The following is a 27,764-nucleotide window of genomic DNA, read 5'->3' on the forward strand; positions in this document are numbered from 1 at the left end:
GGATGCAGTCCCACTCCAGACTCTGAAACATTCATTTGAGTGGAAGTCTTCAATGCGCTTTAAAGCTTTTCATATTAATTGGCCCCTGGGAGTCCTCACTTCATTTTGTGATGTGATTCTTGTCGATTCCAGGCCTCCTTCCTTTCTGACCAGCCTGAGCCCTACCTGCCCTTCCTGTCCCGTTTCCTGGAGACTCAGATGTTCGCCTCCTTCATCGATAGTAAGATCCTTTGCCATGATGATGAGGACAAGGAACACACGTTGAGGGTGTTTGACTCCCGCGTGGACAAAATCCGCATGCTGAACGTACGCACGCCCACCCTGCGCACCTCCATGTACCAGACCTGCACCAATATCGACGAGGCGGGTAAGAAAAGAGGAAACCCATTTTCACACCTGTACTAATAAGGGATCTTTGTCTCAGATGGTGCAAGATACTTGTATGTTTTCAAGACACACATGTCTCAAATCCTTCCACACTGATTTATTTGAGCCTTTCTTTGCTAACAGACGTAACTGTTCTCGTTTTCAGACAAACTCCTTCAAAAGCGATATGAGAAAATTGATTTTGTCTCCCCTGAACCTCACTCAATTGGGTTAGAGATCTACAAGGCTCACCTTAGTAATAATCCATCCTTATTTCACCTTGGTGGCGGGTTATTGTTTGTGCTTGCAATGCATTGTGGGAACAATATGATTACAGCGTCTTTCTTCTACTCTGTCTTTGGGAACATTCAGTAGCACCTGGAATATTCATTGAATGCATACCAGTTATGTACTAACCTAATACATTACACTGTTATCTACACCGTTGTAATAGTCTTAACTATGTAGCCTGCTGTCATTGGTGCTGATGATGTTGAGTGTTGGGTCAGGTTAGGGATGCAGAATTCCAATAACTTTACAAAAATTCCAAGTTTTTCCATAAATCCAGGTTGGAAGATTCCCTGAAACAGAACGGAATAAGCAGGATATCATGAATCCTCCAACCAGGATTTCTGGAAAACCTGACCATTTTGATAAGCTTAAAGGAATTTTGCATCCCTAGGTCAGGTGATGATAACTCACAGCATGGAGGTGTGGCGGTGAGGAGTCAGAGATGAGATGTGGAGTGGTGAATCTATGTGACTCCTCAGTGCTATGACTCATAGGCACTCACAGAGTGGCTTAACAATGACATAAGACTGTTAAATCCTCCATGACGGTTTGTGCTAATGGATCTGCTGTGACAGTACCTCATCCTCCTCCCCTCTCTGTGTCACCCCAGAGAAGGCCATAGAGATGCGGGTGGTTAAGATTGACCACACGGCCCTGCATCCCCACCTGCTGGATATGAAGATTGGCCAGGGTCGCTACGAACACGGCTTCTTCCCCCGGCTGCAGTCTGACGTGCTCTCCACTGGACCCGTCAGCAACAAGTGAGTATCACACCTCCGCAAGAGAGACTGATTTTCATACTTTGATTGATAATACTGACAAAATATGTTTGTTTTGTCTCTATCTTTGCTATTTGGCTTTCGTGTCTTTCTAAGTGAAGTTGTTTTGTTTGTATGTTAGATGGGCGAAGAGGAGTGCTCCAGCACAGTGGAGGAGGAAGGACAGACAGAAACAACACGCTGAACACCTTTACCTGGACAACGACCAGAGAGAGGTGAGAGGACATTAAGCAGCCCTAGAAAAACAGGATTAACATTCCCAAACCATATTCACATGTTTTTGTGTTATCGTTAATTTCTTGTTGATTTCTTCCTCACTCTTCTTCATGGCTTGCGTTGTTCACTTCTAAATATCTAATGTCTGGAACGATTGAATTAAAGTCTTGTTTGTCCATTTTCTCTTTTACTCTCTATACCTCAATTATTTTCTCTTGACCTAACCTCTCTTTCTGTTTCTGTTTCTATCCCTCTGACACCTACTGTCTCCCTTACATCTACCTACTCTATTTCTCTCACACACTCTCTCTTTGGTGTCTCTCTCTCTCCCTCTCTCTCCGTCTCACACACACTCACGCTCCCAGCATGTGGAGTGTCTGTTCCCGGAGCTGCAGCTCCTGCTGTTTCTAGACTACTACTGGCTCTCGCAGTCCTTCAGGCCCTGTCTAAAGTCTGTGACTGTGGATGTGGTATGTGTTGGCAGTGGGTGGGGCCTGAGCCTCACACCACGTCCACATGGCCCCTCCCCCCATGTGGTCCTCACTCCCTCCTCCTCCTCCTCCTAGCATCACAGCTTTACTTGATACTCCCGATCACTTTCCAGGGTTTCTTCTCAGGTTTAGGGTTTCACTTTAGGGTGCACTTAACTCCACATTAAGAAAGCAATATTTAGATTGATTTGACAGCATCCCAGAAAACTCATGGCGCTGACACGCCTCCCAGGATGGATGTTAAGGTCAGAAAGGTAAAAGAGAGAAACACATTGTCCATCATGAAATCACCTCAGTACAGGCAGCTCAGCTCATTATACAACTGACTTCCTCCCTCTCCCTCCTCTGGAATGATCAATCCCTCACTGTAGTAGTTACCAGAATTCTATCCACAGTATGCACTGTATACGTTCTGTGGTTGGTTGCTGAGTGGTGTGACCCTCTGTGTTTATGTGATGATGAACATTGAGCCAGATTGATTACTCTCCCTTGGTGTATAGCCTACTCTTCGAGCCACTCCATGTGTGTCCTCTCTGACCCTGTCCTTCCATGACCCTGTCCTGTCTGACCCTGTCCTGTCTGACCCTGTCCTCTCTTTCTCATTACAGAAATACATCCAGGAGGCCAGGAACCTGGGCACTACCATCCGGCAGCCCAAGCTGTCCAACCTCTCCCCCTCCGTCATCGCTCAGACCAACTGGAAGTTTGTGGAGGGTCTGCTGAAGGAGTGCAGGAATAAGGTACGGTGACTACCAGTCTTCCTATATTATGATTGCAATAACCATTGCAGTAGACTATTGCAGTAGACTATCGCATGGATATTGAAATACGACACCTCCAGTGAGTCTCCATTAGTTTCAATGTCACTCAGAAGTATTCTGATGTCAATGACCGTTGCAGTAGACTATTACTTGGATATTGAGATCTGGCACCTGTAGTGTCAACCATCTGGCCTCCAGAGATGGTAATCTCCCTGTACGGTGATGTGTGTGTCCCTCCAGACCAAGCGCATGCTGGTTGAGAAGATGGGCAGGGAGGCGGTAGAGCTGGGTCATGGGGAGGTCAGCATTACAGGCGTGGAGGAGAACACACTTATCGCCTCCCTCTGTGACCTGCTGGAGAGGATCTGGAGCCACGGGCTGCAGGTCAAACAGGTCAGCACACACACACACACACACAGAGTGTGTTATTTAAAAACAGTATATATACACACTAACACACATGTATGCATTCAGGTGCATTCAATGCGTATTCATTCATTCCCGCATCTCCATCTTCATCTGCCAGGGTAAATCTGCCTTGTGGTCCCACCTGCTCCATTATCAGGAGAGCAAAGAGAAGACGGATGCAGCACCAGCCGGTTTGGGTCCCCCAGGTAAGCCACTCGTTGAAATGAGATAAATGGACGGTGATGTAAAGCCATAGCCACATCCCTCTCTCTCCTCCCCACATCAGGACTCATCCACAACACAGAGAGACGCAAGTCTGATGCTGGCGCTGCCTTGCCCCCTCTAAAGGTATCCCTGATCAGGGACATGAGGTGAGTCTCCTCATCCATTCACCAGGTCTACCACAGTACCAGTGTCTTCAGATGCTCTACCTACCGTCTATAAACTATTTGTCAAGTATCCTCGTGAATATAAATTTAAAGTCCTATGGTCTTGAAATTATGGATGGTTGTAAGGGGAATGTTGCACATGATATTATACTATTCTGCCTGTGTTGATTGTCCCTTCTGTAGCAGCAGAAGTGGTTCAAATGTATGCCTTCGTACCTCTACGTAGTTTTAAAATAACAATTTTGAATCAAGGTGAGATAATGATTGATTGGTCATTCCTCAGAATGCAATGATTTCAAAGTGTTTTCACTGACATCTTGTGGCCCACTGACAAAAAGCACTTTCAGTCTAAACAGAATATTATCAATGATTCAGGACCATATATATAGTGGAAAATACTGACATCAGCCTCATAGCCATGCATCTCAAGCTTTGCAGCAGGCATAAACACTTGATTACCAGCTATGATTATTTTAATTATTTAAATATATATATATATATATATATATACACACACACACTGTACAGCATATACAGTCGTGGCCAAAAGTTTTGAGAATGACACAAATATTAATTTTCACAAAGTCTGCTGCCTCAGTTTGTATGATGGCAATTTGCATATACTCCAGAATGTTAGGAAGACTGATCAGATGAATTGCAATTAATTGCAAATGAACTGAATCGCCAAAAACATTTCCACTGCATTTCAGCCCTGCCACAAAGGACCAGCTGACATCATGTCAGTGATTCTCTCGTTAACACAGGCGTGAGTGTTGACGATGACAAGGCTGGAGATCACTCTGTCATGTTGATTGAGTTCGAATAACAGACTGGGAGCTTCAAAGGGAGGGTGGTGCTTTTTAATCATTGTTCTTCCTCTGTCAACCATGCTTACCTGCAAGGAAACACGTGCCGTCATCAATGCTTTGCACAAAAAGGGCTTTACAGGCAAGTATATTGCTGGCAGTAAGATTGCACCTAAAACAACCATTTATCGGATCATCAAGAACTTCAAGGAGAGCGGTTCAATTGCTGTGAAGAAGGCTTCAGGGCGCCCAAGAAAGTCCAGCAAGCGCCAGGACCGTCTCCTAAAGCTGATTCAGCTGCGGGATTGGGGCACCACCAGTACAGAGCTTGCTCAGGAATGGCAGCAGGCAGGTGTGAGTGCATCTGTACACACAGTGAAGCAAAGACTTTTGGAGGATGGCCTGGTGTCAAGAAGGGCAGCAAAGATGCCACTTCTCTCCAGGAAAAACATAAAGGACAGACTAATATTCTGCTAAATGTACAGGGATTGGACTGCTGAGGACTGGGGTAAAGTCATTTTCTCTGATGAATCCCCTTTCCGATTGTTTGGGGCATCCGGAAAAAAGTTTGTCCAGAGAAGACAAGGTGAGCTCTACCATCAGTCCTGTGTCATGCCAACAGTAAAGCATCCTGAGACCATTCATGTGTGGGGTTGTTTCTCAGCCAAGGGAGTGGGCTCACTCACAATTTTGCCTAAGAACACAGCCATGAATAAAGAATGGTACCAACATGCTCCTCCGAGAGCAACTTCTCCCCATCCAGGAACAGTTTGGTGACAAACAATGCCTTTTCCAGCATGATGGAACACCTTGCCATTAGGCAAAAGTGATATCTAAGTGGCTCGGGGGAACAAAACATTGATATTTTGGGTCCATGGCCAGGAAACTCCCCCAGACCTTAATCACATTGAGAACTTGTAGTCAATCCTCAAGAGGCGGGTGGACAAACAAAAACCCACAAATTCTGACAAACTCCAAGCATTGATTATGCAAAAATGGGCTGCCATCAGTCAGGATGTGGCCCAGAAGTTAATTGACAGCATGCCAGGGTGGATTGCAGAGGTCTTGAAAAAGAAGGGTCAACACTGCAAATATTGACTCTTTGCATCAACTTCATGTAGTTGTCAATAAAATCCTTTGACACTTATAAAATGCTTGTAATTATACTTCAGTATTCCATAGTAACATCTGACAAAAATATCTAAAAGCACTGAAGCAGCCAACTTTGTGGAAATTAATATTTGTGTCATTCTCAAAACTTTTGGCCATGACTGTACTCAATGCTTAGCCTTCCGTCTTTGTGTTCTATTTGATTAGACTTGACCTACATTCCTCATGATCTTCATGTTTGACCCCTCATGTCTGGTCCAAATGCTATACCAGCAGTTTTGATTTTTACATGTAAATCTTGGTGGCAAATTCCCCAAAATGTTTTTAGATGCATGCCAGCAAAGCCACTACACAACACATCACTAAACAATACATGAATTGCACTATAACGGTGAAAAACGCTGCCCACAAACTGTTAGGGCCTACATAAATCTGTCCCGACAGCAGAGCTTTCTTTTCAGCACCATGGAGTGAATCCTTACCACCGCTACACCTGGCAATCAGCGGAGCCTTGTCTGGCAGCAGACAAGGGGGCGACAAGTAGATAAGAGGCAATCTGTAATTTCGATTAAGACATTAATGAGCGAGCTAGGACGGATGTAGTCAATATAACTAGCACTTTTGAAATGTACCGCGACAGAATTTAGAACATGGGCTGTTCTTACAGTATTCTCCCTGTAAACCAAGTCAGAGCCGTAGGATAAATAAAGGGGGCATATGAGCTGACAATTAGTAGAGCTTACAATATTCAATGATTATATTTCTCTTGAACAGGCTATAGGCTACATGAGTACCACCAAGTCAGAACAGTAGGCTAAAGTATGATGGGGAAAGGGACCACATTTTTAGGGTAAGGCACATGGGCTACTAACAGCTTACTAAACAACATACACTTAGTCTTACTTTCTCAGCTACAGTATACATATCTTCCTGACATATTACATAATTTATGCAGCAGCATGCAATACATTTTTGGACTGACCTTGATGTGCTGTGTTCACTTGAACAGGAAGGTGGTGCGGCGGTCCCTGTAGGCAAATTTTGTCATCAAACTTTGTCATTAAAGTCTGTCATTCTCTGGATTTATGGTACTTTCAAGACAACTGGGAACTCGGGGGGGGGGGGGCAAGGTTGAATCAAAAACAAGGTTGACATCAGTTATCTTCAGGTCGAAGCTCTGAAAAGAAGCCAGAGTTCCCGACTGGGGAATTCCAAGTTGGATAACCAATCAAAACGTATTTTCACAGTCGGAGCTCGTTTATTTCAGATTTCCTAATTGTCTTGAATATACTGAAGTTTGAGATGTCCTTGTTTCCAGTTGTTTTGAACGCGGCGGAAATCATGCTGGATTAACAGCATGAATGTTTATATTTTTAATCTTGGAAAAGAGACCCTGAAACCCAGACATGTCACACACACTCCACTGAATAGCAGGCTAGTGATTGCTTTGCAGAGCTTGCAGTTAGCCACTGATTCCTTCCAAACAATTCATTGTTGAATTTGCGATTTCCAACTTGTTGTGTAATGTTTATGTCCAATGGCCGATGAGCACCGCTACATTTTATCTATAATTTATCTTCATATGACAAGGATTGAAAAGGATTTGCCAGTAGATTGTCGACGTGATTCATGATGATGACTGTTTGTCTAGCTTCCTAGCTAAGATTTTGAAAGTATGATGTTGACATGATCAGTCCATTCAAAGCTACAGTAGAAGTAATTTTATCTGTGGCCAATGAAGTTGAGCCTTCTTGGATGGGCACTTCTAATGTAGCTTTAATTTTCGAGCTCTACCCGTAGATTTTGCAGTGACGCAGTGTCCCAATGAGTGACAGAACACTGAGCCAATCACGACACAACTAGAGAACATTACCAACCCTATGCTCCGCATTTTTCACTGGCTGCCCCACCACCACCACAGAAAACACTGAGCTAGCCTGAAACACCTGCATTTTGGAGATGCCTTACTCAAGAAAGCAAAAAGAGACCATGTTTGTATGCAGCTTTATTAACTCAATGATTTTGTTTTTTACATTGTTTGCAAACTGATATGTGACACGTATTAATGCCAAAATAACATGCAAAACAGGAAACAACAACAACAAAAACATTTTATATATATATATATATATACAGTATATATACACTGCTCAAAAAAATAAAGGGAACAGTTATACAACACACTGTAACTCCAAGTCAATCAAACTTCTGTGAAATCAAACTGTCCACTTAGGAAGCAACACTGATTGACAATACATTTCACATGCTGTTGTGCAAATGGAATAAACAACAGGTGGAAATTATAGGCAATTAGAAAGACACCCCCAATAACGGAGTGGTTCTGCAGGTGGTGACTACAGACCACTTCTCAGTTCCTATGCTTCCTGGCTGATGTTTTGGTCACTTTTGAATGCTGGCGGTGCTTTCACTCTAGTGGTAGCATGAGACGGAGTCCACAACCCACACAAGTGGCTCAGGTTGTGCAGCTCATCCAGGATGGTACATCAATGCGAGCTGTGCCAAGAAGGTTTGCTGTGTCTGTCAGCGTAGTGTCCAGAGCATGGAGGCGCTACCAGGAGACAGGCCAGTACATCAGGAGATGTGGAGGAGGCCGTAGGAGGGCAACAACCCAGCAGCAGGACCGCTACCTCCGCCTTTGTGCAAGGAGGAGCAGGAGGAGCACTGCCAAAGCCCTGCAAAATGACCTCAAGCAGGCCACAAATGTGCATGTGTCTGCTCAAACGGTCAGAAACAGACTCCATGAGGGTGGTATGAGGGCCCAACGTCCACAGGTGGGGGTTGTGCTTACAGCCCAACACCATGCAGGACGTTTGGCATTTGCCAGAGAACACCAAGTTTGGCAAATTCACCACTGGCGCCCTGTGCTCTTCACAGATGAAAGCAGGTTCACACTGAGCACATGTGACAGACGTGACAGAGTCTGGAGACGACGTGGAGAACGTTCTGCTGCCTGCAACATCCTCCAGCATGACCGGTTTGGCGGTGGGTCAGTCATGGTGTGGGGTGGCATTTCTTTGAGGGGCTGCACAGCCCTCCATGTGCTCGCCAGAGGTAGCTTGACTGCCATTAGGTTCCTCCTAATGCAAGACAATGCTAGACCTTATGTGGCTGGAGTGTGTCAGCAGTTCCTGCAAGAGGAAGGCATTGATGCTATGGACTGGCCCGCCCGTTCCCCAGACCTGAATCCAATTGAGCACATCTGGGACATCATGTCTCGCTACATCCACCAATGCCACGTTGCACCACAGACTGTCCAGGAGTTGGCGGATGCTTTAGTCCAGGTCTGGGAGGAGATCCCTCAGGAGACCATCCGCCACCTCATCAGGAGCATGCCCAGGCGTTGTAGGGAGGTCATACAGGCACGTGGAGGCCACACACACACTACTGAGCCTCATTTTGACTTGTTTTAAGGACATTACATCAAAGTTGGATCAGCCTGTAGTGTGGTTTTCCACTTTAATTTTGAGTGTGACTCCAAATCCAGACCTCCATGAGTTGATCAATTTGATTTCCATTGATCATTTTTGTGTGATTTTTTTTGTCAGCACATTCAACTGTGTAAAGAAAAAAGTATTTAATAAAAATATTTCATTCATTCATATCTAGGATGTGTTATTTTAGTGTTCCCTTTGTTTTTTTGAGCAGTGTATATATATACAGGACCAGTCAGAATTCCAAGGGTTTTTCTTTATTTTTACAATTTTCGACAGTGTAGAATAATAGTGAAGACATCAAATATCACATATGGAATCATGTAGTAACCAAAACAGTTACTACACTCTTGGCATTCTCTCAACCAGCTTCATGAGGTAGTCACCTGGAATGCATTTAATTTCTATCCTTAATGTGTTTGAGCCAATCAGTTGTGTTGTAACAAGGTAGGGGGTTATACAGACAATAGCCCTATTTGGTAAAAGACCAATTCCATATTATGGCAAGAACAGCTCAAATAAGCAAAGAGAAATGACTGTCCATCATTACTTTAAGACATGAAGGTCAGTCAATCTGGAATATTTCAAGAACTTTGAAAGATTCTTCAAATGCAGTCCCAAAAACGATCAAGCGCTATGATGAAACTGGCTCTAATGAGGACCGCCACAAGAAAGGAAGACCTAGAGTTACCTCTGCTGCAGAGGATAAGTTCATTAGAGATAACAGCCTCAGAAATTGCAGCACAAAAAAATGCTTCACAGAGGTCAAGTAACAGACACATCTTAACATCAACTGTTCAGAGGAGACGGAGTGAATCAAGCCTTCATGGTCAAATTGCTGCAAAGAAACCACTACTAAAGGACACCAATAAGAAGAGGAGACTTGCTTAGGCCAAGAAACAAGAGCAATGGACATTAGACTGGTGGAAATCTGTCTTTTGAGATTTTTGGTTCCAATCGCGTGTGTTTGTGAGATGCAGAGTAGGTGAGCGGACGATCTCCGCATGTGTGGTTCCCACCGGAAAGCATGGAGGAGGTGTGATGGGTGTGGGGGTGCTTTGCTGGTGATGCTGTCTGTGATTTATTTAGAATTCAAGGCACACTTAACCAGCATGGCTACCACATAATTCTGCAGCGTTTATGCCATCCCATCTGGTTTGCGCTTAGGGGGACTATTATTTGTTTTTCAACAGCACAATGACCCAAAACACACCTCCGCAATGATTTGTCTACCTTGTTGTCAAGAGACTGGACATTGGCGAGTAGTATACTTGGGAGCGGTGAGCGATGTGCCTGTCTACGGAGCCTGACCAGAAGACCGCTCCGTCTGCCCCTCTGCGGCGCCGTTGTTTTGGGTCGCCTACTGGGTTCGATCCATTGTCCTGGATGGTGATCCAAACAGAGGATCCGCTTCGGGAAAGTCGTATTCCTGGTCGTAATGTTGGTAAGTTGACGTTGCTCTTATATCCAATAGTTCTTCCTGGCTGTATGTAATAAGACTTAAGATTTCATGGGGTAACAATGTCAGAAATAACACATAAAAAACAAAATACTGCATAGTTTCCTAAGAATACGAAGCGAGGCGACCATCTCTGTCGGCGCCATATGTCATGAGGCTACATTTATTGTAAATTTTATCCGCATATCGAATGCGCAATCCGGGCTGGCAGCATTCTGGATCATTGCTACTCTAACTTCCGCAACGCATACAAAGCCCTCCCTCGCTCTCCTTTCGGCAAATCTGACCACGAACCCATTTTGTTGCTCCCAGCCTATAGACAAAAACTAAAACAGAAAATGGCCGTGCTCAGGTCTGTTCAACGCTGGTCCGACCAATCGGATTCCACTCTTCAAGATTGCTTCGATCACGTGAACTGGGATATGTTCCGGATAGCCTCAGACAACCACATTGATGTATACGCTGATTTGGTGAGCGAGTTTATTAGCAAGTGCATCGGTGATGTTGTACCCACGCTGACTATTAAAACCTTCCCCAACCAGAAACCGTGGATTGATGGCAGCATTCGTGCAAAACTGAAAGCGCGTACCATTGCTTTTAATCATGGCAGGGCGACCGGAAACACTACTGAATACAAACAGTGTAGCTTTTCCCTCTGCAAAGAAATCAAACAAGCTAAGCGTCAGTATAGAGACAAAGTAGAGTCACAGTTCAACGGCTCAGACACGAGACGTATGTGGCATGGTTTACAGTCATTCACGGATTACAAAAAGAAAACCAGCCCCGTTGCGGACACCGATGTCTTGCTCCCTGTCAAATTAACTTCTTGCGTCGAGCCAACCCGGATCCGGGATCATGACTACAGCCTCAAGCCCATTACCATAACGCAACGTTAACTATTCATGAAAATCGCAAATGAAATGAAATCAATATGCTAGCTCTCATGCTTAGCCTTTTGTTAACAACACTTATCTCAGATTTTCAAAAATATGTTTCTCTACCATAGCAAAACTAGCATTTAGCAGTTAGCATTTAGCATTTAGCGTTAGCATCACCAGGCAACATTTTCACAAAAACCAGCAAAAACATTCAATAAATCATTTACCTTTGAAGAACTTTGGGTGTTTTCAATGAGGAGACTCTCAGTTAGATAGCAAATGTTTAGTTTTCCTGAAAGATTATTTGTGCAGGAGAAATCGGTCCGTTTTCTGCGTCATGTTTGGCTACCAAAAAAAAGCAAAAATTCAGTTATAAAAACGCCAAACTTTTTCCAAAATAACTCCATAATATCGACTGAAACATGGCAAACGTTGTTTAGAATCAATCCTCAAGGTGTTTTTCTACATACCTCTTCAATGATGTATCGTTCCTGGAAGTGTACTTCTCCCTCTGTATCGCGTGGTAAAATGAGTGCCACTGACAATTGCGCACCAATTTAGACGAAGGACACCGGGCGGACACCTGTCAAATGTAGTCTCTTATGGCCAATCTTCCAATGATATCCCTACAAATACGTCACAATGCTGCAGACATCTTGGACGAACGGCAAAGAGCATAAGCTCGTTCACGGCACATTCACAGCCATATAAGGAGACGATAGTAAAACAAACTTCAAAAATTCAGCTCATTTCCTGTTTGAGGTTTTATCTTGGTTTCGCCTGTAGCATCAGTTCTGGGGCACTCACAGATAATATCTTTGCAGTTTTGAAAACGTCAGAGTGTTTTCTTTAGTCGAGCATCTTTTCGTGACAAAATATTGCGCTTAAAACGGGCACGTTTTTTAATCCAATAATGACATAGCGCCCCCATAGGTTGAAGAGGTTAAACAACTTCTTCACTCGCTTTGAGGACAATACAGTGCCACTGACACGGCCCGCTACCAAAACCTGCGGATTCTCCTTCACCACGGCCAACGTGAGTAAAACATTTAAACGTGTTAACCCTCGCAAGGCTGCCGGCCCCGACGGCATCCCCAGCCGCGTCCTCAGAGCATGCGCAGACCAGCTGGCTGGTGTGTTTACGGACAAATTCTATCAATCCCTATCCCAGTCTGCTGTTCCCACATGCTTCAAGAGGGCCACCATTGTTCCTGTTCCCAAGAAAGCTAAGGTAACTGAGTTAAACGACTATCGCCCCATAGCACTCACTTCCGTCATCATGAAGTGCTTTGAGAGACTAGTCAAGGATTATATCACCTCCACCCTACCTGACACCCTAGACCCACTCCAATTTGCTTACCGCCCCAATAGGTCTACAAACGACACAATCGCAATCACACTGCACACTACACACTGCCCTAGCATTCAACACCATAGTACCCTCCAAACTTGTCATTAAGCTCGAAACCCTGGGTCTTGACCCCGCCCTGTGCAACTGAGTCTTGAACTTTCTGACGGGCCTCCCCCAGGTGGTGAGGGTAGGAAACAACATCTCCACCCTGCTGATCTTCAACACTGGGGCCCCACAAGGGTGCGTTCTCAGCCCTCTCCTGTACAACCTGTTCACCCATGACTGCGTGGCCATGCACGCCTCCAACTCAATCATCAAGTTTGCAGACAGTGGTACAGTGGTAGGCTTGATTACCAACAACGACGAGACGGGCTACAGGGAGGAGTTGAGGGCCCTTGGAGTGTGGTGTCAGGAAAATAACCTCACACTCAACATCAACAAAACAAAGGAGATGATCATGGACTTCAGGAAACAGCAGAGGGAGCACCCCCCTATCCACATCGATAGGGACAGTATTGGAGAATATGGAAAGTTGTAAGTTCCTCGGCGTACACATCACGGACAAACTGAAATGGTCCACCCACACAGACAGAGTGGTGTAGAAGGCACAGCAGCGCCTCTTCAACCTCAGGAGACTGAAGAAATTTGCCTTGTCACCAAAAACACTCACAAACTTTTACAGATGCACAATAGAGAGCATCCTGTCGGTCTGTATCACCGCCTGGTACGGCAACTGCTCCGCCCACAACCGTAAGGCTCTCCAGAGGGTAGTGAGGGTCTGCAGAACGCATCACCGGGGGCAAACTACCTGCCCTCCAGGACACCTACACCACCCCATGTCACAGGAAGGCCAAAAAGATAATCAAGGGCAATAACCACCCGAGCCACTGCCTGTTCACCCTGCTATCATCCAGAAGGCGAGGTCAGTACAGGTGCATCAAAGCTGGGACCGAGAGACTGAAAAACAGCTTCTATCTCAAGGCCATCAGACTGTTAAACAGCCATCACTAACATTGAGTGGCTGCAGCCAACATACTAACTCAAATCTCTAGCCACATTAATAATAAAAAATTGGATGTAATAAATGTATCACTGGTCACTTTAAACAATGTCACTTTATATAATGTTTACGTACCCTACATTACTCATCTCATATGTATATACTGTATTCTACACCATCTACTGCATATTGCCTATGCTGCACGGCCATCGCTCATCCATGTATTTATATGTACATATTCTTATTAATTCCTTTACACTTGTGTGTAAAAGGTAGTTGTTGTGAAATTGTTAGATTTTGTTAGAAATTGTTAGATATTACTGCATGGTCGGGATTAGAAGCACAAGCATTTCTCTAAACTCGCATGAACATCTGCTAACCATGTGTATGTGACCAATAAGATTTTATTTGATTTGTAAGGTCTATTTGACCACAAAGGAGTGCTGCATCAGATTACCTGGCCTCCACAATCACCTGACCTCAACCCAGTTGAGATGGTTTGAGATGAGTTGGACCGCAGAGTGAAGGAAAAGCAGCCAACAAGTGCTCAGCATATGTGTGAACTCCTTCAAGACGGTTTAAAAAGCATTCCAGGTGAAACTGGTTGAGAGAATGCCAAGAGTGTGCAAAGCTTTCATCAAGGCAAAGGGTGGCTACTTTGAAAATCTAAAATCTAAAATACATTTTGATTTGTTTAACCCTTCTTTGGTTACTACATGATTCCATATGTGTTATTTGGGGAGACAGGTAGTCTGGTGGTTAGAGCGTTGGACTACAGGTGGGGCTCAAAACAGGTGGCCTTTTGATTTGTTTAACCCTTCTTTGGTTACTACATGATTCCATATGTGTTATTTGGGGAGACAGGTAGTCTGGTGGTTAGAGCGTTGGACTACAGGTGGGGCTCAAAACAGGTGGCCTTTTGATTTGTTTAACCCTTCTTTGGTTACTACATGATTCCATATGTGTTATTTGGCGAGACAGGTAGTCTGGTGGTTAGAGCGTTGGACTACAGGTGGGGCTCAAAACAGGTGGGTCTCTGTTCTGAAACAGTACCACACTAGTTCATTTAGCAGACACTTTTAACCACACTAGTTCATTTAGCAGACACTTTTATCCACACTAGTTCATTTAGCAGACACTTATCCACAGTAGTTAATTTAGCAGACACTTTTATCCCAGTATTTCATTTATAGCAGACACTTTTAACCACACTAGTTCATCAAGCAGACACTTTTATCCACAGTAGTTAATTTAGCAGACACTTTCAGACACAGTAGTGCTCAGCCAGGCTGAGAGGAATCCTGAAGTTGGCGATAGTTTATGGGATGCATTGTGTGTTAAGGCAGTCAGACCACTGTCATGTCTACGGTGCACCACAGCCAGTGGTGTTGAGTCATACAGGACGTCATTCCTGGTGTGGTGTGAAGGAGGTGGTAAAGAGAGCTGGGCTGATCTGTGTGACAGCATGTTACTTCCAGCCTAATTCCCCTGCAGACCCCCTGCAGACCAAGCCAGGGAGAGGGTGGTCTGGCTCAGGTAGCTGTTTATTTTATTGTATTTTTTTTATTTCACTAGGCAAGTCAGTTAAGAACAAATTCTTATTTACAATGACAGCCTACCCATGGCTGTGCTGTAGTCTGTTGTAGAACTCTGATCACACGTCTGCACAGACAAACATGTCATGTCTTCTTTCCAAGGATCCAGAATTTTCCATTGGTGCTTTTTCATTTGTGCGTTGTCACATTGATATACGAACACATTTTAATTGATAAATATATTATATTTGGGTATCTGTACTTTTAATGGCCAATAAATGTTGACCAGGTAGCTTCATTCTACATATCAACATTTCATATTTACCTTGCTGTGCTCTCTATTATTTGACATTTATCTAATTCCTCTTCTACAGGAGGTGGATTCCTGTAGTCAGTCTGCAGACTGCAGATAACCATTGTTTGTCTTACTATACCATTCATACAATAACAATCTTCATTGTGAATGTTGATATTTTGCTCTGTTGCCATGGGGAACAGAGTGGAGTGGAGGAAATTGGGTTAATTCGTGACAGTAAGGGAAGAGGGGGAGGGAAAGGAGGCATGAGAGAGGGGGGGGATGCATGGGGAGCACTTATAGCACAGACAGTGCAGTTCTTACTGGCAGAGGTGGAGTGGAAGGGAATGTGTCTGGACACGGAGGGCTTGATAGTGGCTGGGAGCGATGACAGGAGGCTGGCATAAACACTAGGGAGTCTGGGGCTGGCCAGGGCTTCTTCCTGGCTGGGCTGGCTACCCCCTCTCAGCCCTGCATGCTCTGGAATCTAGAACAGTGGTGAAAACAACATGCAGCAGAGGTCTATCACCTTGTTCAGAGGGACTTCTCTTGCATCTTATCATATATTAGGTTTGTGGTTTTGTGTTCACCTTGGCCAAAGGATGCAAAACATGCTACAACATTATAGTCCATCGCTGAAAGGATGACTGTTTGTATATGTGCATTTGTGTGTGTTTTTCTTCTCTGACCTCTGTGCTGTGTACTATATCCTCGGTAGACACATCCAGAACATTGGTGAGATCAAGACAGACGTGGGCAAGGCCAGGGCCTGGGTGAGGCTCTCCATGGAGAAGAAGCTGCTGTCCAGGCACCTCAAAAAGCTGCTGTCTGACCATGAACTTACAAAGTGAGCAAAACAACAAGGACCTAGTATACAACTGGCAAATCAAGCTAAACACAAAATGTGTACTTTTTGTAAGAGCCTCTGCTTCAGTAATTGGGATAATACCCCATTCCCTTTAAGTCAGTCTCCTCATAAATCCTCACTAGTTTTTATTGGAATGTCCCACTCAGTCTCACACACATGAATCAACCTGATGTCTGAAAACTATGCATGTATAATACATGAGCTCTTTTGACAGATCCAAACGTCATAGTACAATCACCTATTAAACATTTACAATGTTTTTTTAAATAATTGATGAGATGGTGGTGAAGTGGGTCGCGTTCATGATTTATTATGGAGGTATTGCATTGTGACCATTCCATTACCATTCTCCAGTTGTTTATCAAGGAAAACACATTCATCAGCTACTGATTCAGCCTTTTAGGCTTCAGACTGTTATTGTTCAATCTATAATCATTACATCATATGAAATGCTAAACTGATTTGTTTTGGTGAATTTTTTTTGTTTCTTTTGCAGGAAACTATACAAGCGTTATGCTTTTCTGCGCTGTGACGATGAGAAAGAGCAGTTCCTGTACCACCTCCTCTCCTTCAACGCTGTGGACTACTTCTGTTTCACCAATGTCTTCACAACCATCAGTGAGTGCCAGCAAATTAGAGTAATAAGACTTATTTCCTGGCTAAACCAATTTCCTGAATTTGAGATGCTTACTGAGAAATATATTGAAGACAGAGATAGCTCTTGTGACCATTTTATTTAACTAGGCAAGTCAGTTAAGAACAAATTCTTATTTATAATGACAACCTAGGAACAGTGGGTTAACTGCCTTTTTTCAGGGGCAGAACAACAGATTTTTACCTTGTCAGCTCAGGGATTTGATCTAGCAACCTTTTGGTTTCTGGCCCAATGCCCGAACCACTAGGCTACCTGCTACCATATTGTACTTAACTGAGTGATTTCAGGTTTCCATCTCTTCTCTGTCCCACAGTGATCCCATACCATGTGCTGGTGATTCCCAGTAAGAAACTAGGAGGCTCCATGTTCACAGCCAACCCATGGGTGTGTGTGTCTGGGGAGCTGGCTGAGACTGGGGTTCTCCAGATCCCCAAGCACACTCAGGAGATCACCTTTGAGGTTGGTGCTCCCCTCAAGATTGAATATTCCTGGTATTTTGATAATAATATCAATATATATTCACCTTAACATGACTTTTGCCCTTTGCCTTCTCTCTCTATCGCAGTGCCAGAACCTGGGCAAGCTGACCACAGTGCAGATGGGCCATGATAACTCCGGTCTTTATGCCAAGTGGCTTGTGGAGTATGTTATGGTCCGGAATGAGATCACAGGTCATGCTTACAAGTGAGTGATATATTTGGTAGCAGCTGCCTTATGCTAGAGATTTCAGTAGCATTTATTCACAAGAAAGACCCTGTTGAAGCTTTGGCTAACTGTTATATTGTTGTGTGTGTGCGTAGGTTCCCGTGTGGCCGGTGGCTGGGGAAGGGGGTGGACGATGGCAGTCTAGAGAGGGTCCTGGTGGGAGAGCTAGTGACACCAAACTCAGAGAACGAGGACAGAATGTGTCGTACGCCCCCCATGCAGCAGTCCCCTGGGATGATGAGGAGGTTCGTCACCATCTCACCAAACAGCAAACCAAGTGAGTGACCATTCAAATACACTGCAAAAATCGTCATCAATAATAACCAATAATCTTCACCAAGGGACTACACACACAGCACCAAATGTTGATCTCCCGTTTGTCTGCAGTTTTTTCACCGTGGTGTGTTTTAGGGACCACCCTCTCTCTGGTCTCTGGTTGATGTTTGGCTGAAAAAAAATCAGCGCGATTCTACATGTAGAATCATTTTGCCCTCGGTTTGCAAGTTATGGCCGGCACACTGTTAAGAGGTGCTAAGTACTCTCGGCTGGCAAACGCTACCGGTGTGTCCATGCCTTTAGATCACTTTTGAGGGTCTTGTGTCTGCTGACATGCACTGATTTTTTTCTTACTCTTTCCCATCATCCAGAGTTGAACACTGGTCAGATCCAAGAGGGAGTGGGAGAGGCCATCAATGGGATAGTGAAGCACTTCCACAAGCCAGAGAAGGAGGTGAGAGACACAACCCCCCACCACATTGTCTATTATTTATCACAGTGAAGGAGACAGTGGGTCCTCAACCTGTACACTGTCTGTACACTGTTGGCAACACTGATCATAGTTTCACTCACATGTGTTCCAAATGAACACTTTCATATGGACACAACTGATGTGTTGGACCAGGGTACTTTGAAAAGAGACAACATTAGTCACTTTTTTCTTTCCCTGTCTGTTTTTCTATAGAGGGGTAGTCTGACCCTTCTGTTGTGTGGGGAGTATGGTCTAGTCTGGGCTTTAGAGCAGGTGTTCCAGCATGGCTTCAAATCCCCACGCCTCTTTAAGAATGTCTTCATCTGGGACTTCTTAGGTAAAGCCTCCAAAACACGACCATTACACCTGAATATACAGTATACAGTGTCTTCCGTGCCATGCTAATGGATGAGGTTTCTCTTATCAATGTCTTTTGTCTGTGATTTCTCCTTATAGAAAAGTCACAAGTGTACTTTGAGAGTGCTGAGCAGAGGGAGGTGACTCCAGATGAGAACTGGCAAACCAGAGTACGCCACTTCTGCCGCTTCATGCGGGCCATCAACAGCACATCTAGGAACATAGGCAAGGATGGGAAGTTCCAGATGCTGGTGTGTCTGGGTGCCAGGTAATATCTCCTCTGTGGCCTCACAAACACACACAGAACAACAGCTATCATCAGGAACATTTGAATGGGAATTCATTGTACAGCACTAAATGTCTTGGTCAAAAGGGCTAATTAGATTGTTTGAGATGTTTTACAAGACATCTTCAATTCAACTGAAAGAGAGGTGTTTTCATTATCTCTCTAATAGCAGCTAGGGTTGCGAAGGGTCGGAAACTTTCCGGGAAATTTTCCATATGAAGTTAAGCCCTGGAATTTGGGGGATTTTGTTTAAATTCATTAAAAAACTAAAAGTTAGCTTATAACAGTGAACTTCCCCGCCTCCTGTTTCAGTTATTCTCCCTCACACTGTGTGTCTGCCTATCCTGTTGGGCATTGTATGAGTGGAGGTTGTGTATACAAATACATCTATTTTTCATGGTTGTATAGTTAAGCAATAAGGCATATGGACAATATACTACAGCTAAGGGGTGTTTTTATGCACATCGCAAAGCAGAGTGCCCAGATATTTTATTTAACATTTATTTAACTATGCAAGTCAGTTAAGAACAAACTCTTATTTACAATGATGGCCTACCCCATTGGCTCAGGGAGACACTGAGCCAATTGCACGCTGCCCTATAGGACTCCCAATCACAGCCAGAGTTGATACAGCCTGGATTTGAACCAGGGACTATAGTGACACCTCTTGCACTGAGATGCAGTGCCTTAGACGGCTTTGCCACTCGGGATACACCTCTTGGCCATATACCAGAAACTCCCGAGGTGCCTTATTGCTATTATAAACTGGTTACTGACGTAATTAGAGCAGTAAAAAGAAATGTTCCGTCATACCTGTTGTATACGGTCTGATATACCACTGCTGTCAGCCAATCAGCATTCAGAGCTTGAACCACCCAGTTTATAATCCCACTTTGAGTTTCCACACACTAGTTCAAAACATACAGTATATATCCTACTAATTATGACACCTCAGACTTCCTCTTTCTCTCTCAACCCTTTGTGGCAGAACAGGGCTTGGTAGCTCAAATGCATCTGCCACTTTAATGAAATATCTTCTCTTTGTTCTTTGTCAAAAATATTTTTAAGTGGCACATAGCGAGACCAGACATGCCTAAATGCAACGTAAATAATGCCTCAGTCATAACCAAGCTTGAGCCCTTCCTATCCTGTCTTTTAGCAGGTATGAGGATTTGCTAAAAAAGTTCCCTGAAGTCAGTCTGGTAAACTTCCTGTTTCTCTCTGCTCTTCCTAGGGACCATTTGTTACACCACTGGATCGCTCTCCTCGCAGACTGTCCAATCACAGTGCAAATGTACGAAGACACAGCACTGATAAAGGACCGCTCATTGGTCAATTCTCTGATCAGAGTGCTACAGACTTTGCAGGAGTTCAACATTACCCTAGAGGCTTCACTTGTCAAAGGGATCGGTATCTAGGCCCTCTTTCGTTCACACCAATTGGACCTGACTAAGGAAAACTGTTAGGGACCACTAAAGAACAATTAAACCTTTTTATGCAGAAAGAGACTTGAACAATTAAGGGACGATTTCTGGCTTATATTAAAGCTACTGTTACATTTGCCATATATTAAGTGTAATGAGCCTTTCAAAATGTGTTGTTATTTTTATCCTTAATAATGTTGCTGTTAGACGTTAAGAATATGTTTTCTATTAAGATCCATTACTTTCACTTTGTTGAAGAAGATAACCCACCTGTTGTATACTACTTTATTGAAAGCTAAATATTTTCATTGTTATTGTGAACTGCTGACAATGGCTATATTCTAAAATGAAAAACAAGGAACAAAAACTGTTAATATATTTTCGGAGAAGAACAGTATTATTTTGATATGTCTGTCAAGTTGCTTGCTCTGTTCTAATTCTAACTGTCATAATGTAGAGCTTGAAGCAAATGATGCAGAAGTATGCTTTATAAGTATGAATATGACATGGTATAGATGTTTGTGTAGGGTGGAAAACTGATTCACCTACATCAATATGACAGTGTGTAAGTTTGGATCAATCCCACTGTAAGTACTGTAGGATGCAACTATTTTATATGGAATAACTTGGCCTAAGAAGAGGCTCCTGAATAAGATAATGTAGCGTATGCTAGTGATGCACAATATGTATTCAGTTGGAGAAGTATCACTATACGGCCATGTCAGTGCTTCACACTTGACACACAACTCTTCAACAGTACAGTACTCATCATAACCATGGCTTGGTAGAAAGTGAGTCATTTATAAAATGACAGCCTTTGTGTAAATACCTCTAACCAGTGCATCCTTCTTTCCAACAACTTCTCATTATTCCTCACCTGTTCTGCCCATTCCTGGCAGGTTTACAACATCATGTTTTTTCAGTAGTGAAAATTGTATGAGCTGATTGCCAGTTAAATTAATAATGTGTGGTAAATATGGTTGCTATAAAAGGCCAGATTCAAAATAGAGCAAACGATTCTCATCTGAACTGTTGGCGTTTCTGCTATGCAATATAATCCACATCACACAAAAAAATAATCTCCATTTTTCTTACTGTGCAGCATAGGATGATGAATAACAATAGCAGTTTGATAGAAGTAAGTGTAAAGGATGTCTTTCCTGTGCCAATGTCTGGATTGTGTTGGTTGTACTATTCCATGTACAATCGACATGAGCATCTTGGGAGATATATTTTTGTTTTTCAATACTGTTGTACATTTGACATAGCCGTATAATGTAGTGTTTACTAAGTGAGGAAATGTGTACAGTGTAAAAAATAAAATAAAGAATAAAATTACAGAAATGCAGTAATGGATATGGATATGTTTATTGTATTTTTATTGAAGGATTATAACTGACTGGAATGGTGTCACTATAAATTGTTATATGGTTATTGATGGTTATTGAACTTTACCAAGCAGAGAAATCAAACACTGATAACAACACTTGTAACAACAACAAATGCTAGTTTTAAAATGTAAACAAACTCATTCGCGCCATTTCAAATACTTTTTTTTCTTGTCCATTCATACGTTGCTGATACGATGCTTGCTGGGACATGGAGTCTAGTGTGGTGTTGAATACATAGGATTAGACGGAAAGCATTTCCATATTCACTACTACAACCAGAATCCCATATTGTTAAATACCATGCATAGTGTGCTCCAATTGGCTGAACTACTTCTGTTCAAACGGACACGTTACACTCCTAATATGGTGTTTCTACGATGGAACGCTTTATTATCATCTTTTTTTATGCTAATGTCATTCTAATACCCAGCTGTATGCAGTAGTAGTAAGGCATGCGCAGTGTGTAAAAAGACAACGGCGAAGATTCAAAGTTTTTGTTCGGTAAGTCTACCCTTTACGTTTAGAAATTAACGTGAATGCTAATGTTTTACAGCTCTTACATTTAATTCTAGTCTGTCGCGTGCGAACTATATCTGCAACGGAGTCATTGTAACAATGGGAGAGCATGGATATGGAGCGTGGCGTGGTAGCTAGCTAACGTTAGCAGGCTAGCTAACAACAATAGTCAGATTGCTATTTGGCGCTCTCAGCGGGCGAATGTTTGAATTTAAAGGGAAGGAAACGATATAAATTATTGTGCGTGTTAAATCTTACAACAATTTCATTTTAAATTATAAGACAAGCCAGTTTTGCTCAATTCACTTTTTTGTGCCGCATTTTTGTAATGACTGTTCGTCCGCTTTTTGTTTCTTCACTGGAAGGAGTTTTCCTTCCCCGCTTTTTGTTTCGGATTCCCCAAGTAACTGAGATTCACTTTCCCGACAAATACATATCAGTTCTAAACACAGAAACGATCAAAATTGCAGCACGAAAAGCATAGTTCATTTATTACCAACGACCCACTGTTGTAATTTGTCGAATATTTGTAGTAGCCAAGTTAGCTAACGATGGCGTCATTACTAGCGGTTGCCAGATGCTGCCATTCTATTTTAGTGGATTACTTGCAAGTGGCAATGTACCGTTGGTGTATTGTAATCTACTAAATGGAATAGCTAGCTTGCAAAAATTGGCTAGATTTAGTCGTGTTAGTCTGTGTTCAAAAAACATTCAACCAATTTCATCTGGTTCCTGTCCCGCGAGCTTTGTTTTAAAATAGTCTCCTCCAGTCAGGAAACAAAAAAGGGAGATGGGAGTCATTGCCTATAACGTTAATTGTGTGTGCATAATAACGGGGACGTTGGCTAAGTGTCATTAATCGGTATAATAGCTTGCAGGATTGATAAAAGGCGTATCTAAATGCAGAAAGGAAAGTTTTTCGTCAATAAATATAAGAACTTCGCGTGGAGACAAGCTATCATGGATAGCTAAAATTGTAGAATAAGGCTTCTAAATGGAACTAACTCAATGTTTTGACCACATGTAGTGACCCGCCCCTTTCCACCAGGGGAAAGCATTACAGCAGTAACGTTACAGTGCTATTACTATTCTGCATTCAATGGATGGCATCCTTTGGTAATCTATTTGTTATTTCTCTGTAGGGTTCTCATTGATCATCATGTTTGGTTTTCACAAGTCTAAGATATATCGCAGCCATGAAGGATGTTGCATTTGCAAGACCAAGTCCTCCAGTTCACGCTTTACTGACAGCAGCAGATATGAAGAAACCTTCAGGCTATGTTTTGGGTAAGCTTTAAGTGTTAATGACATGATAACATTGCATTCATCAAATTCTTATTTTTTTATGGAGTATTAAACACTACACTTTTATTTCTGTGTTCTATATTCTAATTCATGTTAATGCAGAGTTTGCACCAGTTTTTGTCCCAATGATTGTATGCCATACAAGGTTAAACAAGTGATGGTCAATAGATAGAATTGGGAAGATATTAGTAACTGGTCTAGGACTGATTTAGATTGTTTTGCTGTCTGAAGAACAACGATGTTAACTTTGCAGTGCTTCAGAATATGATTTCATATATAAGTTAAGGTTCTGTCTGTTATTTAAAGACGTTTACTGATTTGCTTGAGGTGTTTTCATTTTCTTGATTATTTATCAAGGTTGTCAGAGGATCGTGTGGGAGACATCTGCAATGCCTGTGTGCTGTTAGTAAAAAGATGGAAAAAACTGCCAAAAGGCTCTAAGAAGAACTGGAACCATGTATGCACCAACTTGTTATTTTAGTTCAATGAGGATTCACTGTGATTTTTCATGTAATTGATGCTGTGTGGAAGTTGAGTGATTGACATGTATTACTGGTATATGACATTAGGTTGTGGATGCAAGAGCTGGGCCTGGCTTCAAGCTAACCAAACCCAAGAAGATGAAGAACAGTGATGGGAAGAAGAAAAGCAAACTGAAGAGGCTTCACAAATTCAAAAGACAAAGTAGGTCTCTTGTTAAATCAACAAAATTATAGAATATTATCTACACCTTAAACATTTTTAAGCCACTGAGTTATACTGCGTAAGTCTTTGTTTCACTTTAGTCACTAGGCCCTACTTGGAGGATCCAGGTAGACATGCAGATGTTTACATTTACATTACTTTTAAGTCATTTAGCAGACGCTCTTATCCAGAGCGACTTACAAATTGGTGCATTCACCTTATGGCATCCAGTGGAACAGTCACTTTACAATAGTGCATCTAAATCTTAAAGGGGGGGGGGGTGAGAAGGATTACTTATCCTATCCTAGATGTTGCCTCAAACATTTACCATGAGAGAATGCCACCACAAATGGTCCTGTTTGTCCTTTCAGACTCGGATGCCCACAGCACGACCTCCAGCATGTCTCCATCCCAGTCCCCCAGCTACGAGTCAGATGACGGCTCAGACATAGAGTCCAAACAGAGGCGCCCCACTCCTTCTGTCTTTTCCTTCCTGGACCGTTCTTACTGGAAAAGGTATCTCAATGAAGTATATGAAATTGAAGTCTGTCTGGATAATCTCAATTTCATTTAGTACTGTAATTTATCTGGGACAATTCTGCAGAAATGATTAGCTTTTTGTCAAACTATTGAATGGATACTTCATCCTCTTCCCTGTAGACAAAAGGTGTGCTGTGGGATTGTGTACAAAGGGCGTTTTGGTGAGGTGATGATTGACCCGCGTCTCTTCAAGCCCTGCTGCAGCTCCAAGAAGCAGGAGACGTTGATTCCCATGCAGGACACGCACCTTCCCCTTCCCGCCATTCACCCCCCGCCTCTCCCGCTACCAGAGGCCCTGAAAGAGGACTGGTGATGGCTCTTGAGCACCCTCTTGGGGTGACCATGACACCCTACAAGTTGTCTCCAGTGGCAGACTACCCCCCCCCCCCCAAAACCATTCCCTATTAGTTCACTGTGCATTTAGATGGCTAAATGATTTTCCTATTTTTGCTTTGATATGTGTATTTGTAATTTTTTAACATATAATTCATTTTCTTGTCTTTTTTTTAAAGAAAACTAAAAAGAACCAAAAAAAAATGTTTTTATAAATGCATTAGTTGTACTATTTATAGGATGAGGCAGAATTCTATTTGGCCTTGAAGGGCACACTATTCAGGTCTGATTAATTTGGTTTGCAACGTTTAAAGTGTCTTTTCTGTGTTACGGTTACCAGCATTTGTATATATTATGTTATTTTTTGCCAGCATCCAGACTTGTTTTTTTATTTTTTACAGCTGTCTAATTGGCAATGAAGTATTCTTGTGCTGATCTGCAAGACTCCACCAGCTAGATTTCTAAAACCAGCTTATTTGCATTGATGGAATGGACATTTTAAGTCTTGTACTTGTTTTCCCCTGACACTCAAGCAGATTTAATTCGATTTATAGCATCTTAATATATAAAGGGTTATGGGCTAAGAGTATTTAGGGGTCTTCAGTGAATTTATACATTATGAATGGCCTTTTAAATGTATACATGCATGTGTTATCACACTTTCCCACACATGCATGGTTTGGCAAGCACTGAGTAGTATTGTATGTTGTCAGATGTGTTAACACTCTGTACCATGAGCGTATCTATTGCTTTTCCAGCAATTTCATGCAAGTGAATCACGATAGAGTTCGACCAAGCATGCAGAACTCATCTTTGTCTAGGAATGAAAACCAGCAATTATTTATTTGTAGTCTTCCATGAGCTGAAAATGCACATTTTTATAACCATATGTTGAAGTGTTCTTGTGTGTCTTGGATATGAGAACTATTTTAAATTACAATGTATCTTTTTAAACCACTAAATGTGTACAGATGTGGAAATATTTAGATTGAGGCATTATTTTATGGCATCACTTGTAACTTATTCATTGGTCAATAAGTGGCTAGCCTAATCCCCAAGTTTGTCACAACACTTCAGGGGGTTGTGTTTGGTATGGCACAGTGCAGCAAAGCTTTAGCAACCAATTATGAAAATTAGCAGTGTGGTGTTGGACAACTTCCGGCAGTAACACAGTTTGTGCCTGCTGAATACCACCCATTTCTTTGTCCTATGAGTTGAAGGCTAAAGCAATACTTACACTATTCATGTTCTGTGTTTGTTGGCATCTTGTTATTCTGTTATTGAACGTGTATTTTATATTTTACAGAAGCAAATCAAAGCTGAGACTATGCAGACATTTTGAATGTGAGAAATTGCCAAAATGTTAAAGGTGCAACATTTGTAAGTCCATCTCCGCCTCGTAGCAAAATTGTTTTTTCTGCGTTTCATTGTTTTAAATCGATATTTCATAATTATAATGCGGCTTTTCCTCAAGCGACAACACGTTTCTGGTTCGTTTTCTATACATTTCTGGTCAGTGGTCGAGTCAAACCAATCAGGTGTGTACCTCTTAAATAATGCACAGTTTTGCAGTAAGTGGCGTGAATTATTATCAGTTTGTTGTCAGACATGCAGACCGGTAGCCTGAGTGCCAGTCTGTCTGTTCTGTCATGCCAACTTCTTGTTACTCATTGTCATGCCAAACATATAGCTTGACACTGATATCAGTGGAGTTTGCAAGAGCACAAACTGATCTGGCACCTGGCTAGTAGACAGGGTATCCTGTTGTGCAAAGTTATTTATTTGCTATAACTGAACGAAATCAGTAGAAAGGTTTGTGTCAATATACTGTATAACCTTGGTTTTCAAAACAGTTACTTTTGTGTAGCAGGTTAGTTGAGTGTTTTAAATCTTTCTGTGATTCTTAAATAGTGTCATTAAAAGGAGAGCTGATGCTTCCTTTTAACAAGATAGAAATTCTTCTTCTGTTTTTGTATATAGGGAAATGACTATTTTATTGGTGTTTGCATGGCACATTTGAACATATGTGTGCCTTATAAGAACGAACATGCCTTTTACATCATGAAATTCAATCTGTAATGTCATTTAATATTTATTTATTTCAAATCCATTTGTAAAACTGATGCTGTAAATTGAACCGTTAGGACCTTCAAGTCATTTTCATTTTGTGCACTTCTTTCGATTTTGTTTTGTTTTTATTGTTATTCTGTATCTCCGCAACTGCATTAGTTCTGTCTTGTAATAAAACATAAAATATCATTTTTGGGCCTGCGTGATCTCATTTCAACCGCTAGATGGTACTCAAACCGTAACACGTTGTTTAATCATCGTAGATTGGAGAGAGGGTTGGTTAAATTTAAAGCAA

The 27,764-nt window shown here is 42.4% G+C and overlaps 2 protein-coding genes across 5 annotated transcripts in view; both read left to right on the forward strand.

Moving 5' to 3' along the window:
• LOC124035600 (DENN domain-containing protein 5A-like) overlaps positions 1 to 21,978 on the forward strand; it is a 49,260-nt gene extending 27,282 nt beyond the window's left edge. For all 3 annotated transcript variants that reach the window (XM_046349111.1, XM_046349112.1, XM_046349113.1), the window contains 16 exons: positions 133 to 367; positions 1,268 to 1,418; positions 1,558 to 1,651; positions 2,752 to 2,883; positions 3,145 to 3,297; positions 3,431 to 3,518; positions 3,599 to 3,683; positions 16,306 to 16,434; positions 16,952 to 17,073; positions 17,424 to 17,569; positions 17,676 to 17,794; positions 17,911 to 18,092; positions 18,463 to 18,545; positions 18,777 to 18,900; positions 19,020 to 19,188; positions 20,441 to 21,978. In XM_046349111.1, coding sequence (XP_046205067.1) covers positions 133 to 367; positions 1,268 to 1,418; positions 1,558 to 1,651; positions 2,752 to 2,883; positions 3,145 to 3,297; positions 3,431 to 3,518; positions 3,599 to 3,683; positions 16,306 to 16,434; positions 16,952 to 17,073; positions 17,424 to 17,569; positions 17,676 to 17,794; positions 17,911 to 18,092; positions 18,463 to 18,545; positions 18,777 to 18,900; positions 19,020 to 19,188; positions 20,441 to 20,624 — 2,196 coding nt within the window. In that variant the 3' untranslated portion in view covers positions 20,625 to 21,978. The remainder of the gene's footprint in view (positions 1 to 132; positions 368 to 1,267; positions 1,419 to 1,557; positions 1,652 to 2,751; positions 2,884 to 3,144; positions 3,298 to 3,430; positions 3,519 to 3,598; positions 3,684 to 16,305; positions 16,435 to 16,951; positions 17,074 to 17,423; positions 17,570 to 17,675; positions 17,795 to 17,910; positions 18,093 to 18,462; positions 18,546 to 18,776; positions 18,901 to 19,019; positions 19,189 to 20,440) is intronic.
• Positions 21,979 to 22,368: 390 nt separating this feature from the next.
• Positions 22,369 to 27,658, forward strand: LOC124035022 (SIN3-HDAC complex-associated factor-like). Of its 2 annotated transcripts, none has more exons than XM_046348419.1 (6): positions 22,369 to 22,522; positions 23,680 to 23,824; positions 24,200 to 24,299; positions 24,412 to 24,526; positions 24,898 to 25,042; positions 25,187 to 27,658. In XM_046348419.1, the coding sequence occupies exons 2-6, from the start codon at positions 23,697 to 23,699 to the stop codon at positions 25,377 to 25,379; spliced, it is 681 nt and encodes a 226-aa protein (XP_046204375.1). In that variant the 5' UTR covers positions 22,369 to 22,522; positions 23,680 to 23,696; the 3' UTR covers positions 25,380 to 27,658. The 2 variants fall into 2 exon arrangements, with proteins under 2 accessions (XP_046204375.1, XP_046204376.1); XM_046348420.1 differs by lacking the exon at positions 22,369 to 22,522 and adding an exon at positions 22,633 to 22,777.
• Positions 27,659 to 27,764: the final 106 nt, after the last annotated feature.

The sequence above is a fragment of the Oncorhynchus gorbuscha genome, linkage group LG05 (genome assembly GCF_021184085.1).
Source record: "Oncorhynchus gorbuscha isolate QuinsamMale2020 ecotype Even-year linkage group LG05, OgorEven_v1.0, whole genome shotgun sequence".
NCBI lineage: Eukaryota > Metazoa > Chordata > Actinopteri > Salmoniformes > Salmonidae > Oncorhynchus > Oncorhynchus gorbuscha.

Bases quoted from the DNA above. Each gene is read 5' to 3' on its own strand.
- LOC124035022 (XM_046348419.1), top strand. From the start codon at position 23,697: ATGTTTGGTTTTCACAAGTCTAAGATATATCGCAGCCATGAAGGATGT. The intron at 23,825-24,199 runs GTAAGCTTTAAG...TTATTTATCAAG, and splicing joins ACCTTCAGGCTATGTTTTGG to GTTGTCAGAGGATCGTGTGG. The intron at 25,043-25,186 runs GTATCTCAATGA...TCTTCCCTGTAG, and splicing joins GACCGTTCTTACTGGAAAAG to ACAAAAGGTGTGCTGTGGGA.